General features: G+C 41.5%; 1 protein-coding gene across 10 annotated transcripts in view; it reads right to left on the bottom strand.

Annotated features, from left to right (window-relative positions):
• Window positions 1-543, bottom strand: part of Pam (peptidylglycine alpha-amidating monooxygenase) — a 150,159-nt gene extending 149,616 nt beyond the window's left edge. For 9 of the 10 annotated variants that reach the window (XM_087564780.1, XM_087564779.1, XM_087564781.1 and 6 more), the window contains exon 1: window positions 232-543. In XM_087564780.1, coding sequence (XP_087420906.1) covers window positions 232-335 — 104 coding nt within the window. In that variant the 5' untranslated portion in view covers window positions 336-543. 10 annotated transcript variants of the gene reach the window in all.
• Window positions 544-21,463: the final 20,920 nt, after the last annotated feature.

Raw genomic sequence — 21,463 nt, 5'->3', positions numbered from 1 at the left:
CAGCTTGGCTACAGGACTGTGAGTGGGCTTTTAATGCAAGGGGCACTTCAGGAGAAGTTACTGAGCTAAAATTGCGAGACGTTTGGGTAGAGAAAATCAGCCTTGTGGAGATTTTTTTTTTTTTTCAAAGACCAGGCTACTCCAAGTGACTACATTTCTAAGGAGCATACACAGAACCCACCCCAACCTCCTTCCTCCTGCCTAAAGGAAACAAACAAGCCGAGCACGCACCTCTTAAAGACAGAAAGTGGGCTTCTGAAGGCCAGGCAGCTGCTCTGCAGGGCGAGCAGCCCCAGCAGCAGCAGTAGCAGACCGCTGCGGGCGCGTCCGGCCATGTCCGCGCAGGACCAGGGCAGCGGGCAGTGGCCGGGCCGGCGGGATGGCAGGGCTGGCGGCCGCAGCTACTTCATGGCCCCGGGCGAGGGCGATGCGCGGCCAGCCGGGTCCGCTCCGTCCGCTCCCGACGCGTGGGAAGCGGCTCTGGAGTCCGCTCCGCCCGCCCGCTGGAGCCGCCCGCCCTCCAGAGCGGCCAGAGCCGGTGGCAGCCACAGGGCTGGAGGAGCAGGGTCCTTATCGCTCGCAATGCCAGGGGCTGTGAGGGCTATCGCGCAGACCCGCGTCAGTCATCATTCGGAACCTGCAAAAATAGAAGCAGATAATGGATGACTAACACATTACAGCATTTGTCCTCAGCAAATCCCAGCTGAGGTTCCTTAATACACCAGGAGTTTCACAAGCTTGCGCCCAAGCCTGGGGAAAATGCTGGTCTGTTGATCTCTCTCCACCCCAGCGACAAGCCCCCGCGACTTCACCGACCCTGAGCAAAGCCCCAGTCCTGCCCTTAGCTTGCTCTTCCTCCCCAACACCCACTCCGCGTTTGTTTTTGTTTTTTATTTTATTGTTCTGATTTTTACCTGGCTCTTCACCCTACATTCCCTTCTATCTAGCCCACTTCTACGGGTTTCTCTCTCTATTACTCTCTCATCTCATGGGGGTGGGGGGGAAGCCCTGCTCCAGATCTCCGTTCAATGTAAACAAAGTTATTCACTCAGATCACTGACTAAGGAAAAAGGACTAAACCAGAGAGGCGAAGACAAAGCACTTAGAGACCACGATAATCGGGCAGAAAAGATGAGAACAAAGACATTTCATGTACAAGCACCACAGGGCTACAGATGAGAAGAGAAAGAGATACCCACCGCCTGCACAGACAGGCATCTCTATATAAGCAATTGCCCAAGTTCTCAGTATTACTCTAAAACTCTACAGTTAACTGTATGTGCTTTGCAAATGCCCATTCAAAAGCTGGCATCTAGTATCCAAATCAATCATTTCTTCCCATTGTGGCATGCTGCCCCAAAGATACTCTATCCTCCATAAAGTTTAGAAACGGGTAACACAACTAGGAAAGGGTGGGAGTGGAGCGGGAGGGGTCTTAGCCATCCTCTAAATGCAGTATCTCTGGAAAGGCTATCATCAAGAACTCCCTATTAATATGAGTAAGAGATGGGGGAGCTCAGGGAAGGAGACCTCAAAACTATGGCAGACGTCGTTACGCTGAATAATTTTAGGACAAGGAAATCAACAGCCTTTTAAAAGGAGGTACTAAAATCAAGGTCCTCTTATGATTCTTCCTCCTCTCTACACACTCCGTTTCTCCCGTATGAAAATCCAGCTGGAGAAGGGAACAGAGCTGTCTCCCATGCTTAGCCTGAAACCCTACTGTCTCAGTACAGGAGACAGGAACGGACTCTACTGGACAGACTCCCAGGACCAGACCATGTACCAGGCACATGTGAATACCAAAGGGGTGACTTTCTGGAGCCTTAATTAAGCCAATAAAAATGTGCAGTCTACATTCTGCAAACACCACCCCCCTTACAGAAAAAGCAGCATGTTCCTAATATTTCTGGCTAGTGGGAGAGTCACAATCCCATCTTTGTCCACTATACTGTGCTCCCCCTCCCCCCCTTTCCCAAGCGTTTAAGTTAGTATGCTTTTCCCCTGGGCTAACTTTGTCAATATCCTCAATGTTAACCCCTTCAGGCTTAGGGGAAACTTCCTCTGTAGAGGCCTCTCAGAAAATGTGACATTCCATGTGCAGCTCAACTGAGCTAAACTCTTAAAATAGTCACGCTATGACTTTACTAGTTGCGCTGAACACTGTCCAGATTAGGTGTTGAATCTGAGAACGATACGGCATTAATGTAAAATGTCTCGTTCCCATTGTGAAAAATAGCTTCTATACAACAGAGCTCTAAATGTTTAACCCATATTTATAAATATGGTGCAGAGAATGTCAAATCAGTTGATTTCATGAATAACAGTAAATGGAACAAAAGTCAGGAGCTGGGGGGACAGCTTAAGCTTACTTAGCAAGCAGGAGTTCTAAGTTCAATTGGATTATCAAATGAATAAGTCGATAATTTAGACATTCTCCACAATAATACGCTAGCCTCTAAATTTCCCGCTATAACTGATGGCATAGTGGAGCTAAGCCGTGTGTGTGTGTGTGTGTGTGTGTGTGTGTGTGTGTGTGTGTGTACACGTGCATGTAAAAATCAAAAAATAAATAAACTTTAATTGTAAACTGAATAATACTCAATCATGGCCAGGACCATCTAAGTTACACACCACATACCAAATATAAATAAACTAAAATTTAATGTTCCCACTACCTCAGGGATGCTTGAGGTTCACCAGCACCCAAGGGCCACAGGTGATTTGCATAAGCGATGATGTTTTTTTAAAAGACTGTTAGTGTTTGTTTGAACTTTTGCCTTTGGCTCCCTGTTTGAGATCAGTGACAAAAACCTTGAGCTGTCCTTACTCTGGGTAAAGAAGCCTCCTGGGGATGGGGATGTTAGTGTGGTAGGCGAGGCCACTGTCTTAGTGCCAACCAAGTACAGTCCTGGCAAGTAACAATGTTGAACATTTTCTGAAGTTCTCTTTAAAAAAAACATGTATATATTAGGAAAGGAATTCTGTGTCATTCAGAACAGGATTCAAGGACGGTCCTTGTTTGAGCTTGCAAGGATTAAACAAAACACTGGAAAACAAACTTACTGTTAAAATTCTGTAAGAGGAACACGCCCTTAAGTATACTAGCCTTGGAAATAAAATTCCACTTAACTCCCTGATTGATTTTATTACCTTTGATGTCCCTAAACCACCCACTTAAAGGAAAGAGAAGCTGTGGGCAGAAGCCCAGATGGTATTTGCAACCATAGATACAATACCCTTTACTACCGAACTGAAAGAAAATTATGATTCTTAAATCTTTCAAAGACAGAATACACATTATGATATGACAATAAATATGTTTCACCACTACCACTTCATTTTCATAATCCCTATTAATGTAGGATATGAAACGTTCCAATCTTTTCTCTCAACGTGTTTAAAATTCATACTATATGATCCCAACATAATGCCTTTACTCACTCAAAGCTCCTTAATTTTCTATAATGCACAAAACGTTGTGATCTGTGTTTGTGTTTGTTCGGATGACTAACATTAAAGAGAGAAGGCAAGTTATTCAGGAGGTAAGAACTTCACACAACTGATGGGAGCACTAGTCCCAGAAAAGACCAGAAAAGACTCAGATGTCTGAGAAAGGGAAGTGTCCTCAAGATGGGATGAACAAGAAGTGTTGGATGGCAACGTTAACAGAAGGCACAGCCTGGGCGTGCCCAGTACAGCAGACAGCAGGAGCAGAAACGCCCAGGTGGGGAAGAGGGCGTGGCGTGTTTGAGATGCAGCCATAAAGACTACTTCCTGGAGACAGAAATCCCGGGCGCCCATTTTATCTGCAATACCAAGCACATACACTGTTTATACCTCCATAACGTCCCCAGGCAAGGACGATTTACAGCTTATGCCTCTATGGGTTTTAACTCTAGAAAACTGTTGGGTAGTGAGTTGGGGCTGTATCGGGGGACCATGAAACTACCCGAGATCTTAGCGAGCGTTGGTCATCCTCACTGGTTTTATCTAACAAAGAAAAAGGAAAACCCTGAAATCTGTAATTGGTTAAAGACTCAGAGAAACATATTGACTTTCTGTTCATGGATTAATATACTCAGTGAGAGACGTGGAAGAGACTATGGCTACTGAGAAACTGAAGGAAAACTGCCCAGTGTTTGCTCTGCCCGCCTGAGTGAGCGCGCGGTTTCCCTATGCTTTAATTTCTTCACCAACAGAAATGATCGCGCCACCTACTTCCTAAGAGCTATTCCAGGAATAAGTGAATTAATCTCATAAGGACAGAGCCAAGTGTGCACTAAATGCTTGCAATTATTGCTGCTCCAAATACATATTCTTCGCCTTAATGTTGAGGACAGTGATAATCAGACAGATAAATTCCCAGGTTTACAGAAAGTGCTTTCTAGGGTGGGGGAAGGAAAAAAACCCAACAAAACAAAAATAGCCAGCAAATTATGAATTTCACTTACTTTTCAGGAGATTGACTGAGGCTAGAAGGACTTGGCTAAACTGATTAAAGTTGTACATCCATTCACACAGCAACTTGATTTCTGGGAAATTCTTCTTGAACAAAATCTAACCCATGGCACAAAAATGTCAGCAAAAATATTTAATAGCACTGTTCAAAATAACAAAGAACTAGATGCTTTTAATAGTAGCACTGGGGAAGGGGAAGCCCTGGGTCCTGCTAAGACTGAACCCCCAGTGAACTAGTCTATGGGGGGAGGGCGGCAATGGGGGGAGGGTTGGGAGGGGAACACCCATAAGGAAGGGGAGGGGGGAGGAGGATGTTTGCCCGGAAACCAGGAAAGGGAATAACACTCGAAATGTATATAAGAAATACTCAAGTTAATAAAAAAAAAAAATAGTAGCACTGGAAGCTACTTAAATGTACATCAAAGGCAGATTGGTCGTTATTTTTTTAAATAAGACTTTAAAAGAATATGAAGGTGTCCCTTTTAAAAAGAGAAGTTTCTTTTGAAAGCCAAGAGCAGTTTATAATACATTATTTTTTTCACCTTGCATAACTAAAAAAATTAGGAATCTCAGAAAAATGCTGCCATTACAGTACAAAAAATAGATTTTCTAAAAATATTAAAGATGAAGTTATTGACCTTCTGCTTAAATACTCCTAGATATTTTAGGGGGATTTTTGCTTTAAAACAGGTACACCTCTGCTTGTGAGACGCCCTGTCATCTAAAGGACCTGATGCTGAGTCTGGAGACCTGAGACTTAAATTCTCAAGACCTACATGGAGGAATCCATCTTCTACATGCATACATGCATGCACACACACACACACACACACACACACACACACACACACACACACACACACGCGCGCGCGCGCATGCATGCACACATATATACATACACAAATAAATAATCCAACTCAAAAAACTAAAAAATGCATCCTACCATGTGGCTAGTGATTAGTGCTAGATATTGGAAGATAAACGCCCCTACTCTCTTCTGAAGGCTGCTTGGGTATCCCTACTAAGTGGCGGCTGGCTTCTCCCAGTGTAGTCTTTTATAATTGCAGCACCAGAAATGTATCTATAGTAAGCCATTCTATTGGCCACACAGATGAGCTCCACCTCTGGAAGCTTTCATTATATAGATTTTTGTCTAGTTAAGACAATGTGCATGTTGACTCTTTGCAAGTAGTCTGTTTACCAAGGTTTCTACTGTACAGTTACTATTTCCCCCTTTAATTAATGTTTTTGGTGGGGAGGTTATTTTTACTTCATAACTTTTTCTTCAGACTTTCAACTTATTTACTTCAACTTACTTTGTATCACAGTGAGCTCATCTTTTTTGTTCAATGGGTTTTAATGTTACTATATTTTAAGTGCATTGTCTTGATGCTAACATTGTCTCAGTTGTAGCCCTCTCCAAAGCTACCTTTGAGTAGCGGACTTTCCATTCTTCATCCCACTTGGCGTCTGTTGACATCCCAGAATGTGCTCTTTACCTTATTTGGATTCTGACAGTACCACATGATTTACTTGACTCTGACATGTCCTCCGTAGGATATTCTGGCCCCACTGGAAGGTGGCAGCAGCTTTATCTTTAAGAGGTAAAGCCTAAAGGGAGTGGTGGATATCTGAATGCATGTTTTTGATGCTGATAAGGAGAGACTAGATCTTTCTTCTTTCTGTCCTGTGTTTTCAGCAATGAAGTAAATGGCTGAGCTCTACGACACTCTTCCTGAGAGGTCCGATGTTTTACAGCAGGCTCGAAAGAAACTGAGCCAAGCTCTTGTGGACCAATGCCCATCTTCTTACAAAGTGATTGTCTCAAGTACCTGCTACCCTGTCAGAGAGCTCACTAAAACACCATGTCCCAATCTAACCACATCCACATGTCCTTCCCCCATGGCCTGACACCTGTCCCATGATGGCTTGGATGTCTGTCTGCTGTGCTCCATTTAATGGCTTCGGGATAGTATTATCCAAGAATGGATAGGAAGGAAGTTAATGTTGACAAAGCAAATTAAAGAAAGTAACTGCATCTATTTTAAAAAAATTAGAGATGCTCCAACTTAAACGGTTGCATTTCAACTAATATTTTTACATGAAGGGGCGAGGGGGCTACCACGTTCTGTTGACATGCTTTTGTAGCATAAATTTAATTTTTATCAGCTAGGGTTTGTTTTCCATAGCCATGAGAAACGTAGCCATATGTGCCTTTAAAAGTATCCTATTGAATGAGGTTCTTCACACTTCAACTTAAAGGTTACCCTAGAGTTAGGTGACGTTTCAGGAAAGCACGAGCCTTTTCCTCGCTCAGGAAGATCACAGACTGAATGCTTTGCTGGTTACACAGCAGAGCTGCAGTGTCCCAGGGCTTTAGCACTTTTAACATCTGGGCTGAAGAATCCTCTGATGTGCCAGACTGTCCTCTGTTTCACCAGATGTTTATAGTCATAGCCTTGGCCCTCACCCACTCGAAGCCAGCGGCACTCCTCTGAGCTGTGGCAACCTAAACTGTCAACAGACATTGTCAAATGTCATCAGACGGGTAAAATAACCCTGCCTGAGAATTCCTGTTGTAGGTCATTAAGATGACGTTTAGTTTGTTAACCAACACAGTGCCACTCCTGTTGAATACACATAAAAGTCTAAGAATGTGTTTATGAATATAGAGCCTTCAAAAATTATGAAACAACAGAAAACATTTATTTCCATGTACACTTTCTATTGAATATATACATTGTATTGAATACACCCCTCAACACACACACTCACACTCACGCACACACATACACACTCACTCGTGCTATCTATCTATCTATCCTTCTATCTATCTATCTATCTATCTATCTATCTATCTATCTATCTATCTATCTATCTATCTATCTATCTATCTATCTATCTCTCACTGAATCCTGACTATGAGGATTAGGTATTCACTCCTCTTTTATAGATGAGGAAACTAAGTCTCAGAAAAATTAACTTAATGTTTTAATTATGAAGCAGTAGAACTTGGACTCTAATCCTGACTGGTGAACGTCAGCATCCATGTCCTTAAATACCACCCAACACAAAACAGACCCTTCACATTCACAGGGGATCATCAATGTTTATTAAGCAGTTAGTATATCCAGGTCCTCTGCTGTAGGCACTTTGCAGAGTTTTAGTTCATCATAATTCTCAGCAAAGCTCTGTGACATTTGAGTGGCCGTTCCTCTTTTACAGCAGTGAAAACTGGAAAGCGCCGAGGACAGGCAATCCTACTCAGGGTAGACAGCCAGCTGCACAATGGGACCTAGCCTTCTACTCATTCCCTCAGTGGGAAGCTTTAACATTCCTCTACAGCCTTACAGACATTGCTCATTTAGCAACACAGTAGGAAACAAAGCAAAGGCAAATAAATGGCTATGCTGCAAACCTGATGCAAAAATACATTCTGTTTGGCTTACAAGGGTCTTCGCAACTGTTTCCCCAAATCAAAATTTCACATCAAAGTCAGATTTCCATCATCTCCAACTGCCAACAATCAGCTATGCCATGTTTTTTTTTTTTTTTTTTTTTTTTTTTTTTTTTTATTAACTTGAGTATTTCTTATATACATTTCAAGTGTTATTCCCTTTCCCGGTTTCCCGGCAAACATCCCCCTCCCCCCTCCCCTTCCTTATGGGTGTTCCCCTCCCCACCCTCCCCCCATTGCCACCCTCCCCCCATAGTCTAGTTCACTGGGGGTTCAGTCTTAGCAGGACCCAGGGCTTCCCCTTCCACTGGTGCTCTTACTAGGATATTCATTGCTACCTATGGGGTCAGAGTCCAGGGTCAGTCCATGTATAGTCTTTAGGTAGTGGCTTAGTCCCTGGAAGCTCTGGTTGCTTGACATTGTTGTACTTTTGGGGTCTCGAGCCCCTTCAAGCTCTTCCAGTTCTTTCTCTGATTCCTTCAACGGGGGACCTATTCTCAGTTCAGTGGTTTGCTGCTGGCATTCGCCTCTGTATTTGCTGTATTCTGGCTGTGTCTCTCAGGAGCGATCTACATCCGGCTCCTGTCGGTCTGCACTTCTTTGCTTCATCCATCTTGTCTAATTGGGTGGCTGTATATGTATGGGCCACATGTGGGGCAGGCTCCGAATGGGTGTTCCTTCAGTCTCTGTTTTAATCTTTGCCTCTCCCTTCCCTGCCAAGGGTATTCTTTTTCCTCATTTAAAGAAGGAGTGAAGCATTCACATTTTGATCATCCGTCTTGAGTTTCGTTTGTTCTAGGGATCTAGGGTAATTCAAGCATTTGGGCTAAAAGCCACTTATCAATGAGTGCATACCATGTATGTCTTTCTGTGATTGGGTTAGCTCACTCAGGATGATATTGTCCAGTTCCAACCATTTGCCTACGAATTTCATAAACTCGTTGTTTTTGATAGCTGAGTAATATTCCATTGTGTAGATGTACCACATTTTCTGTATCCATTCCTCTGTTGAAGGGCATCTGGGTTCTTTCCATTTTCTGGCTATTATAAATAAGGCTGCTATGAACATAGTGGAGCACGTGTCTCTTTTATATGTTGAGGCATCTTTTGGGTATATGCCCAAGAGAGGTATAGCTGGATCCTCAGGCAGTTCAATGTCCAATTTTCTGAGGAACCTCCAGACTGATTTCCAGAATGGTTTTACCAGTCTGCAATCCCACCAACAATGGAGGAGTGTTCCTCTTTCTCCACATCCTCGCCAGCATCTGCTGTCACCTGAGTTTTTGATCTTAGCCATTCTCACTGGTGTGAGGTGAAATCTCAGGGTTGTTTTGATTTGCATTTCCCTTATGACTAAAGATGTTGAACATTTCTTTAGGTGTTTCTCAGCCATTCGGCATTCCTCAGCTGTGAATTCTTTGTTTAGCTCTGAACCCCATTTTTTAATAGGGTTATTTGTTTCCCTGCGGTCTAACTTCTTGAGTTCTTTGTATATTTTGGATATAAGGCCTCTATCTGTTGTAGGATTGGTAAAGAACTTTTCCCAATCTGTTGGTTGCCGTTTTGTCCTAACCACCGTGTCCTTTGCCTTACAGAAGCTTTGCAGTTTTATGAGATCCCATTTGTCGATTCTTGATCTTAGAGCATAAGCCATTGGTGTTTTGTTCAGGAAATTTTTTCCAGTGCCCATGTGTTCCAGATGCTTCCCTAGTTTTTCTTCTATTAGTTTGAGTGTGTCTGGTTTGATGTGGAGGTCCTTGATCCACTTGGACTTAAGCTTTGTACAGGGTGATAAGGATGGATCGATCTGCATTCTTCTACATGTTGCCCTCCAGTTGAACCAGCACCATTTGCTGAAAATGCTATCTTTTTTCCATTGGATGGTTTTGGCTCCTTTGTCAAAAATCAAGTGACCATAGGTGTGTGGGTTCATTTCTGGGTCTTCAATTCTATTCCATTGGTCTATCTGTCTGTCTCTGTACCAATACCATGCAGTTTTTATCACTATTGCTCTGTAATACTGCTTGAGTTCAGGGATAGTGATTCCCCCTGAAGTCCTTTTATTGTTGAGGATAGCTTTAGCTATCCTGGGTTTTTTGTTATTCCAGATGAATTTGCAAATTGTTCTGTCTAACTCTTTGAAGAATTGGATTGGTATTTTGATGGGGATTGCATTGAATCTGTAGATTGCTTTTGGTAAAATGGCCATTTTTACTATATTAATCCTGCCAATCCATGAGCATGGGAGATCTTTCCATTTTATGAGGTCTTCTTCAATTTCTTTCCTCAGTGTCTTGAAGTTCTTATTGTACAGATCTTTTACTTGCTTGGTTAAAGTCACACCGAGGTACTTTATATTATTTGGGTCTATTATGAAGGGTGTCGTTTCTCTAATTTCTTTCTCGGCTTGTTTCTCTTTTGTATAGAGGAAGGCAACTGATTTATTTGAGTTAATTTTATACCCAGCCACTTTGCTGAAGTTGTTTATCAGCTTTAGTAGTTCTCTGGTGGAACTTTTGGGATCACTTAAATATACTATCATGTCATCTGCAAATAGTGATATTTTGACTTCTTCTTTTCCGATCTGTATCCCCTTGATCTCCTTTTGTTGTCTGATTGCTCTGGCTAGAACTTCAAGAACTATATTGAATAAGTAGGGAGAGAGTGGGCAGCCTTGTCTAGTCCCTGATTTTAGTGGGATTGCTTCAAGTTTCTCTCCATTTAGTTTAATGTTAGCAACTGGTTTGCTGTATATGGCTTTTACTATGTTTAGGTATGGGCCTTGAATTCCTATTCTTTCCAGGACTTTTATCATGAAGGGGTGTTGAATTTTGTCAAATGCTTTCTCAGCATCTAATGAAATGATCATGTGGTTCTGTTCTTTCAGTTTGTTTATATAATGGATCACATTGATGGTTTTCCGTATATTAATCCATCCCTGCATGCCTGGGATGAAGCCTACTTGATCATGGTGGATGATTGTTTTGATGTGCTCTTGGATTCGGTTTGCCAGAATTTTATTGAGTATTTTTGCGTCGATATTCATAAGGGAAATTGGTCTGAAGTTCTCTTTCTTTGTTGTGTCTTTGTGTGGTTTAGGTATAAGAGTAATTGTGGCTTCGTAGAAGGAATTCGGTAGTGCTCCATCTGTTTCAATTTTGTAGAATAGTTTGGATAATATTGGTATGAGGTCTTCTATGAAGGTTTGATAGAATTCTGCACTAAACCCATCTGGACCTGGGCTCTTTTTGGTTGGGAGACCTTTAATGACTGCTTCTATTTCCTTAGGAGTTATGGGGTTGTTTAACTGGTTTATCTGTTCCTGATTTAACTTCGATACCTGGTATCTGTCTAGGAAATTGTCCATTTCCTGAAGATTTTCAAGTTTTGTTGAATATAGGTTTTTATAGTAAGATCTGATGATTTTTTGAATTTCCTCTGAATCTGTTGTTATGTCTCCCTTTTCATTTCTGATTTTGTTAATTTGGACACACTCTCTGTGTCCTCTCGTTAGTCTGGCTAAGGGTTTATCTATCTTGTTGATTTTCTCAAAGAACCAACTTTTGGTTCTGTTGATTCTTTCTATGGTCCTTTTTGTTTCTACTTGGTTGATTTCAGCTCTGAGTTTGATTATTTCCTGCCTTCTACTCCTCCTGGGTGTATTTGCTTCTTTTTGTTCTAGAGCTTTTAGGTGTGCTGTCAAGCTGCTGACATATGTTCTTTCCTGTTTCTTTCTACAGGCACTCAGCGCTATGAGTTTTCCTCTTAGCACAGCTTTCATTGTGTCCCATAAGTTTGGGTATGTTGTATCTTCATTTTCATTAAATTCTAAAAAGTTTTTAATTTCTTTCTTTATTTCTTCTTTGACCAGGTTATCATTGAGTAGAGCATTGTTCAATTTCCACGTATATGTGGGCATTCTTCCCTTATTGTTATTGAAGACCAGTTTTAGGCCGTGGTGGTCCGATAGCACGCATGGGATTATTTCTATCTTTCTGTACCTGTTGAGGCCCGTTTTTTGACCAATTATATGGTCAATTTTGGAGAAAGTACCATGAAGAGCTGAGAAGAAGGTATATCCTTTTGCTTTAGGATAGAATGTTCTATAAATATCCGTTAAGTCCATTTGGTTCATGACTTCTCTTAGTCTGTCGACATCACTGTTTAATTTCTGTTTCCATGATCTGTCCATTGATGAGAGTGGGGTGTTGAAATCTCCCACTATTATTGTGTGAGGTGCAATGTGTGTTTTGAGCTTTAGTAAGGTTTCTTTTACGTATGTAGGTGCCCTTGTATTTGGGGCATAGATATTTAGGATTGAGAGTTCATCTTGGTGGATTTTTCCTTTGATGAATATGAAGTGTCCTTCCTTATCTTTTTTGATGACTTTTAGTTGGAAATTGATTTTATTTGATATTAGAATGGCCACTCCAGCTTGCTTCTTCTGACCATTTGCTTGGAAAGTTGTTTTCCAGCCTTTCACTGTGAGGTAGTGTCTGTCTTTGTCTCTGAGGTGTGTTTCCTGTAGGCAGCAGAATGCAGGGTCCTCGTTGCGTATCCAGTTTGTTAATCTATGTCTTTTTATTGGGGAGTTGAGGCCATTGATATTGAGAGATATTAAGGAATAGTGATTATTGCTTCCCGTTATATTCATATTTGGATGTGAGGTTATGTTTGTGTGCTTTCATTCTCTTTGTTTTGTTGCCAAGACGATTAGTTCCTTGCTTCTTCTAGGGTATAGCTTGCCTCCTTATGTTGGGCTTTACCATTTATTATCCTTTGTAGTGCTGGATTTGTAGAAAGATATTGTGTAAATTTGGTTTTGTCATGGAATATCTTGGTTTCTCCATCAATGTTAATTGAGAGTTTTGCTGGATACAGTAACCTGGGCTGGCATTTGTGTTCTCTTAGGGTCTGTATGACATCAGTCCAGGATCTTCTGGCCTTCATAGTTTCTGGCGAGAAGTCTGGTGTGATTCTGATAGGTCTCCCTTTATATGTTATTTGACCTTTTTCCCTTACTGCTCTTAATATTCTTTCTTTATTTTGTGCGTTTGGTGTTTTGACAATTATGTGACGGGAGGTGTTTCTTTTCTGGTCCAATCTATTTGGAGTTCTGTAGGCTTCTTGTATGTCTATGGGTATCTCTTTTTTTAGGTTAGGGAAGTTTTCTTCTATGATTTCGTTGAAGATATTTACTGGTCCTTTGAGCTGGGAGTCTTCACTCTCTTCTATACCTATTATCCTTAGGTTTGATCTTCTCATTGAGTCCTGGATTTCCTGTATGTTTTGGACCAGTAGCTTTTTCCGCTTTACATTATCTTTGACAGTTGAGTCAATGATTTCTATGGAATCTTCTGCTCCTGAGATTCTCTCTTCCATCTCTTGTATTCTGTTGGTGAAGCTTGTATCTACAGCTCCTTGTCTCTTCTTTGGTTTTCTATATCCAGGGTTGTTTCCATGTGTTCTTTCTTGATTGCTTCTATTTCCATTTTTAATTCCTTCAACTGTTTGATTGTGTTTTCCTGGAATTCTTTCAGGGATTTTTGTGTCTCCTCTCTATGGGCTTCTACTTGTTTATTTATGTTTTCCTGGAATTCTTTCAGGGATTTTTGTGTCTCCTCTCTATGGGCTTCTACTTGTTTATTTATGTTTTCCTGGAATTCTTTCAGGGATTTTTGCGATTCTTTCAGGCATTTTTGCGATTCCTCTCTGTAGGCTTCTACTTGTTCTCTAAGGGAGTTCTTCACGTCTTTCTTGAAGTCCTCCAGCATCATGATCAAAAATGATTTTGAAACTAGATCTTGCTTTTCTGGTGTGTTTGGATATTCCATGTTTGTTTTGATGGGAGAATTGGGCTCCGATGGTGCCATGTAGTCTTGGTTTCTGTTGCTTGGGTTCCTGCGCTTGCCTCTCGCCATCAGATTATCTCTAGTGTTACTTTGTTCTGCTATTTCTGACAGTGGCTAGACTGTCCTATAAGCCTGTGTGTCAGGAGTGCTGTAGACCTGTTTTCCTCTCTTTCAGTCAGTTATGGGGACAGAGTGTTCTGCTTTCGGGCGTGTAGTTTTTCCTCTCTACAGGTCTTCAGCTGTTCCTGTGGGCCTGTGTCTTGAGTTCACCAGGCAGCTTTCTTGCAGCAGAAAAGTTGGTCTTACCTGTGGTCCCGAGGCTCAAGTTCGCTCGTGGGGTGTTGCTCACAGGCTCTCTGCAGCGGCAGCAACCAGGAAGACTTGTGCCGCCGTTTCCGGGAGCTTCAGTGCACCAGGGTTCCAGATGGTCTTTGGCTTTTTCCTCTGGCGTCCGAGATGTGTGTGCAGAGAGCAGTCTCTTCTGGTTTCCCAGGCTTGTCTGCCTCTCTGAAGGTTCAGCTCTCCCTCCCACGGGATTTGGGTGCAGAGAACTGTTTATCCGGTCTGTTTCCTTCAGGTTCTGGTGGTGTCTCAGGCAGGGGTCCTGCCGCTCCTGGGCCCTCCCCCACCGGAGCCCAGAGGCCTTATACAGTTTCCTCTTGGGCCAGGGATGTGGGCAGGGGTGAGCAGTGTTGGTGGTCTCTTCCGCTCTGCAGCCTCAGGAGTGCCCACCTGACCAGGCGGTTGGGTCTCTCTCTCACAGGGTCTGGGGGCAGAGAGCTGCTGCGGGCCGGGATCCGCGGGTGTGGGACTTCCCTTTTTTTTTTTTTTTTGCCAAGTCTTTTAGTCAGGCTGGCAATCAGGATGGCCACAGTCTCCACAACTCCCTATATGCTCTCTGACTTTTAGTCAGGAGTAGTTTTCACTATCACAAGGACTGTCTATGCAATGATCATAGTATTTTTTTTCACTTGCTTTTTTGCTATTTTTATACCTAGCTCACTTATCCCATTTACTCCCTGATACCTTAAAATCATTTATGCTGTGATCATTGATGTTTAGAGCTCTTTTCCTCATGTAGCATAGGAAAGTTCACTCTACATATCCATAAAGTTTACCATCTACAAATGCTGTATCAATCCTCCAGCCTCAGTTCTTTTTCATCAGCAAGACACCAGATGGGTGGCATTGTATGCTCTTGGATTTATTTTAGATTCATGTCCTCTAACATGCTGCCACCCTGAAGTAGGCTTTGATTTTGCGTCAAAATGGGCTTGGTATCTGCTAGAATATATATCTTTAAAAGTCCCAGGGGTATCTGTACAGAAAATATCTTATGTCTGCATGGATGTGGCACCTGTCAATAATAAATCTGATGGCCTATGGTGTAGGCAGGAAATAGGTGGGACATCTGGGAGGCAGAAAGGATTCTAGGATGGTGTCAGGCACAGATTATCCCTGAAATATGTAAAGAGTACAGATGCATGGTGCTTGAGCTCGGGTAACCAGCCATGTGGCAGAAGGTAGACTAGGATAAATGGGTTATTTTAAGTTATGATCTAGTCAGAGAAAACCATAACTATATGGCCATGGTATCTAATCCACTGCCAGTGGGTCCTCCTATAAAGAAGAAATCCCTGGTTTACAAGCAGCAATGTTTGCAGCTCTACGGGCTTCACTGGCAGGGTCTCAGGAGACTGCTGACCTGCACAGAAAAGCATTAGCAGTGTGTAATGATGTCACAGAGGTGGCATCCTTACTTATCTGCCTGCCAGGCATTTTATTGGTTTTTAAGCATATAATTTCATTTCGGAAAAGTCAAAACAATTCTGCAGCTGTCACTTTGCTCCTCTTTTAAACAACATCCTGAGTGAATAGACAGGCTGTTAACTCTGTTTCATGACTATTCCATACAGAGACTTCTGTTCTAAGTTATTTCTGTTCTAGGCCAAGAGGTAAACAAGGGTCAGATTCATAAGCTCTCCCAAACGATGCTTGAGAGATTAATAAACTCGCTTCTCCATCCTCGGTGAGTTTATCAGGAAGTTGTTTGTAACTAATCCCAGTGAGCCGGCAAAATTTCAAATGTCAAGTTGGTTGTTTCAGTGAAGTGTGAATCACCAAATAGCCCACTCAGACTGGTATTAAAAGATTAAGATCTTTTGCATTAATATTGTCATCTTCCTATAAAGGTGTTAGCCTTTTCTTCCACTTAAGGGAAAGTGAGTGTCATAGAGGAAGGCAGCCTCCTGAGTTGAAAGGCAAATGTTAGCATACCAGCCTCCCAGGGATGTGGTGTGGAGATGGGGACCTGCTGTCCTTGCGTTCTCCCGCCATTAGTCAATGTATTTTTAATGAGGTTCTTATGACTTCTCCTATTTGTTACCTTCACATGCATGGCTATTCCTGAAGCACTGCCTTCTCCATTTTGCTAAATGCTTCTCAACAACGTCAGAGGCAGGCATTCCAGCTACACATGGGAGACTGGCTCAGACCTAGACCCTGCACTGAGAGAAAAAAAAAATATTCTTTTTCTTTGAGAAATCTACTGAAGACAATAGTGAATTTTCTTTTGCTTCCTGTGTTCCCCCAGAAGGATTCTCTTTCCTCCCACAGCAGTGAATGGTGTTTGCAAACGCTTCTTTGTTTTCATTTCGAATGTTTGAATCCTCACAATAAAATGCCCATAAATACAGCTCTTCCTATTACAAACGTTTTGGTCGTCTCTTCTTTAAGTCTCTGAAATGTATAATTACAGTGTTCAAAGTAAAATCTACCATCTTATAGTTCTATTATGTAATTGAAAACTTATGGGAGTTTTGCTTAAAGATCATGAAGGAACATCAAAACGTTTTCCTCTTATATAATTCTGTGTAACTGGGTTTATAGTAACCTAAAGGATTAAACATGATATGTACTGCACATGCCCGCTCATTATCACTACTGTGCAATTTTAATGTCATTCTCAAAGGTATACAGCTGAACACAGTCGCTTAGAAAACATAGAAGCTACAATAAGGTTCATATTAATCATAAGATGACCATCCGAAGTTTTAAATATGCAATTCACCAGTGAAAGGGGCACAGCATAATGAAACAGCATGGGTAAAGATTTTAATCTCTGGTCCATATTAATAAGAGTTTTCTTTGATCGACTTTCCAAAACTCCCCATGAACTATCAGCAGAGAGCTTCATAATTTTCTTCTGCCTGAAGATGATCAAAGCATTCTCATATTTCGTTGCCGCTGCTGCACAAACAGGTGGCGGGTTTATTTCATTGCTAGTAAAGCTCTTTCTTGCTGTCCTGAGCTTGGGAAGAAGTGGTTTTACTTCCACAAGGTGCTTACAGAATGGCTTGGCTCTTCCCTATCCCAGAGAGATCTGCATGATACCTGGAATTAAGCCAAAAGCTCAGGAAAAAAGACGCCCATGAGCCCCCAAGCTCATGAGAGACCCCTTGGTGTACTCCTAGCGGTGGTATTCCAGACTGGGGCCTGAGCACACCCGCTTCCTCCCGCTCGCCTTGTCTCTGCACCCCTGAAGTTAAGTTCTCTTCCTGAGCTATAACAAAGCGGTTCTCAAGTTTTTGCAGGAAAGTGTGAAATTGTGATAGTTTCCAGTTTTAACCAAAATAAAGAGGAATGAAAGGCCACATGGAAAAGTGATTCCTTCTATTTACAAAAGTAAAATCCTCTTACACATGAGGACGTTTAAGAATCCATGCATTAAAGCAATGAGCCCATTAACAACAGCGCAGTATCAAACAGTGCAGAGGAGATGCTGTGGAAGACAGGGCTTTAAGTACTCTGCACACATGTGTTTTGATTTTCACAATATCCTGCAAATGGATTCACTATTATCTCCCCTTCAGATAAAGGACATTGAGGAGTTAAGGACCTTGGTGCCTGTGGAAGGAGAGACATATGGACTGGAATTCAATTTAGCCAACTTTAAAAGCGGGAACTGCTGTCAGTCACCAGGTTACACGTCTGGTATTATATGAAAATACATAAAAGCTAAATGAACAATAACAGAGTCAGCAATGCTCCTAAGTGAATTCATTTTTTTAATCATGCATAATTAAAATCAATAGTACACCTAGGAATAAGACAGGCTAATTGTTTCCTATAGTTAATTTCACCCACACTCTTCTGGGAATTTGGGGGCGAGGAGCGTACTGGTATGAAATACAGGGCAAACATCTTGGAGTCAGAAAACATGGGTCCAAGTCTTATTTCAGCAGTCTACTTCACATGGGCTAAAAGTGAGGGACATGCACAATGGCCCATCAAAGGGCTCTTGAAGGAGACAAAACAACTGGGGCCACTTCTGAAGAATAAAGCCAAGGAAATCATAATCTAATATTAGGGCTTCAGATTTGACTTTATCGGTAGAAATATAAAATCTCTCTTTGGTCTTCCCAATTTAGCACTGTTCATTCTGGATCTATTTATAGCTCATCTTCAAGTATCTTTTCGGAGAGTACAACACGTTCAGACAGCAGACACCTTACAGTTAGTGAAGAGTTGAAAAAGAACATGGCTTCAATGTTCAATTGAGCCATCCTGTTTCACACACACACACACACACACACACACACACACACACACACACACACACACACACGTCCATATTTACTCCAATTTATAGTCCAAAGTATGTTCCTCAACGTTCAAACACTGTGATAAAGTACCCTAGACAAACAACTTAAAAGGAAGATATTGAGACTTACATCCCATCAGCCGTGTCTTGGCCTCATCATTTTGTACCTGTGGTAAGACGTCTTGGTGGGAAAGGAGTGTCAGAGTAGAGCTGTTTATCCCACGACATCCAGGAAGCAAGAGGAACAGGAGGAAGGGTCATGAAGGCCCCACAGAGGCATGCCCTAGATGACTTATTTCCTAAACATTGTCCTCTCTCCTCAAGTTTCCAAACCTACCAATAGTCCCATCAGATGAAAACAAGCTTTATCATTTAGCTTTTGGAAGACATTGAAAACCAAGCAAAACACTAAAACACTGTTAACGCTACATCAAAATAACAAACTGTGTGTGTGTCTGTGTGTCTGTGTGTGTGTCTGTGTGTGTATGTGTCTGTGTGTTGTGTCTGTGTGTTGTGTCTGTGTGTTGTGTCTGCGCACACACACACACACAGACACACACACACACACACACACACACACACACACAGGTGCAAGAACTGACTAGTAATAAAGTCACACTTTTATGTCTCGTGACAAGCCGTATAGACTCAGACTCACAGATCCGATCAGCCCAAGTAATCTGCAGTAGAGGAAAACACATATCTATACTCCAAACCCAGTTAGGTGTTTCTGGAACAAACTGAATATAGAATTGTAGACCAAACCAGGTTCTTGGGGCTTGCGTGAGACAAGTGGATTCTTACTAGAGAACCTCTCCCATCTGCTGCAGATGGTACTGTAGAGTAGGGCATTTTATGTGATGCCATGTGCTGTATGGCTTTTGATGGAGAAGCTCTAAGTCTCATAAGGGTGATGATGTCCACTGTGACTCACTTGATTCTGCTGGATGTAAGTCTTATTAGATGGGTCATTTAAATTGTTTTTCTGGAAACTGGTTGTTTGGCGTGGGATTTTAAAAATCAGTACAGCTGCACAATTTCAATCTTTTTAAGTTTGCTTCCCATTATAATTCCAACAATATACTTTTCGTAATCTGGATGGGCCCAGACTGCTTTGAAATGACACACACCAAAAAGACTTATTAAAAATGGAAACTGAAGGGATTTTGTAGATTTAAGTACAAAATTTGTAAGTGTAAAAATTATGGATTTATAAGAGTTCGTATTGTTATGTAAAAATACACAAAAGGCTGAGGATGTAGTTTCATAGTTCCAGAATGTACAAAGCCCTGTTTTGACCCTTGTTAACACCAGAAACAAGAAGAAGAAGAAAGAAGAAAAAGAAGAAGAGGAGGGGAAGGAGGAGGAGGAGAGAGAAGGAGGAGGAGGAGGAGGAGGAGGAGGAGGAGGAGGAGGAGGAGGAGGAGGAGGAGAAGTAGCAGCCACTGTAGTCATTTCCAAAACTTTAAAAATTCTGTTGATAAAATCAAACTACAAGTATTTAGCAGTCTCCACAATTAGACTTAACCTGAATATGCATAAAAAAGCTGCCCATACATATAACATTTTCAGAGACTTATCTTTATTTATTCAACGTTATTGGGCTGTGCCTCAAAGCACGTCATTTGAAGTCATAAAATCTGGTGCAGAAGACCACCTCAGTGACTCGAACAGACATTCCCCGAGATAGCAGCTTCTAGACTGGCTACACACAATCAAACATGTATCTAGAAAATTCTGAATTTGCTGTATTGATTTCTGCTCTTCTGGCACCAAGGAGCTCTTGTCTTATTTTCTGGAAGCTTCATTTACAGTTAAATACAAATGATAACTTAAGTGATAAAGATGAAGGAATGAGTTAAGTACAGTGTAAGAAAAACGCTTCAAACTGTTCATGAAGTAAACTAAAATTCGTAAAGGGGTGAAATTCCTTGTGTGTTCTCCACCTTATAAAATTTGCTACATTTTTCTTGAGGACCACAGAGTTATTTTAATACATTATGAGAGTATTAATTGTTTCAGTCTGAATTAGCTAAATCAGTATTTTAAGATGGTCTAGTTCATTTCTTGATTCTGAAAACTTATGACTATGTCCTCACCTTTTCATACAATATTAAAATTCTGCTCTTATCAAAGGGGTCGATACTTTGATTAGTATATTTTTATCTTAGCCAAATACTAAATTTAAAAATTACAAAAATGAATGAACTAAGCAGTTATCAGCCTGAAAGACTAAAATTTAGAAAATTTCCCTTTCATCTGCTATTTGATTCACTGTTGGTATATCACTGTAATGAGATAAAGGTTCATTAATGCTTCCTTTGTTACGTGAGATCAAAACACAGTACAATGGAATTTTTTTTTTACTGAGTTACAATTATCCTCCAAGGACATAGCAAATGAGCTATCATTAAAAATCTTTAAATTTAATTATGTAAGATGCTTCAATACATAATCAAAACACATAACAGATATAAACCAAGCATTTCAGGCCTATCCCTGAAACCTTTTGTATCTGAATTTTTTTTCCTAAGAAGAAAGTCAGCATTAATAAAACTAGACAAACATTCTACGGAGAACAATCATACACTTGTCTGTAAGACTGCACATTTTAAGCTGACTGCTGAATGTATCTGATTAAAGGGCAGAGACTCCACAGTCAAGTTTCGGCTTTGGAATACCATGGTGCCGTTCTATCAGCAGAACGATCATCGCGTCAGTACAGCACTGTTTTCCCAAAGTGAATCTGTTAACACTGCGGATAAACCCTAACTTAGACCTCGCACTCACGAGTTGCTCTTCTTCTGTGTCTCTTTTGCACAATTCACTAAGGTCTACTCTCAAATAATTAACTCATCAGGTCGGCCTAATATAGACAGAGATTATTAAAAAAAAATCAAGGAACGTGACTGGTCATGCCTTAAGCAATCATATTTTTTTTTTTGGTTCTTTTTTTTTCAGAGCTGGGGACCGAACCCAGGGCCTTGCGCTTCCTAGGCAAGCGCTCTACCACTGAGCTAAATCCCCAACCCCAAGCAATCATATTTTGAGGCTTAGAGTATGCCTGGGGAGCTACGGACAACACCAACA

This window comes from Rattus norvegicus, chromosome 9 (assembly GCF_021556685.1).
Source record: "Rattus norvegicus strain SHRSP/BbbUtx chromosome 9, alternate assembly SHRSP_T2T, whole genome shotgun sequence".
Classification (NCBI taxonomy): domain Eukaryota; kingdom Metazoa; phylum Chordata; class Mammalia; order Rodentia; family Muridae; genus Rattus; species Rattus norvegicus.
Note: the sequence above shows the minus strand (reverse complement) of the source record. Positions and strands in the feature narration are given on the sequence as shown.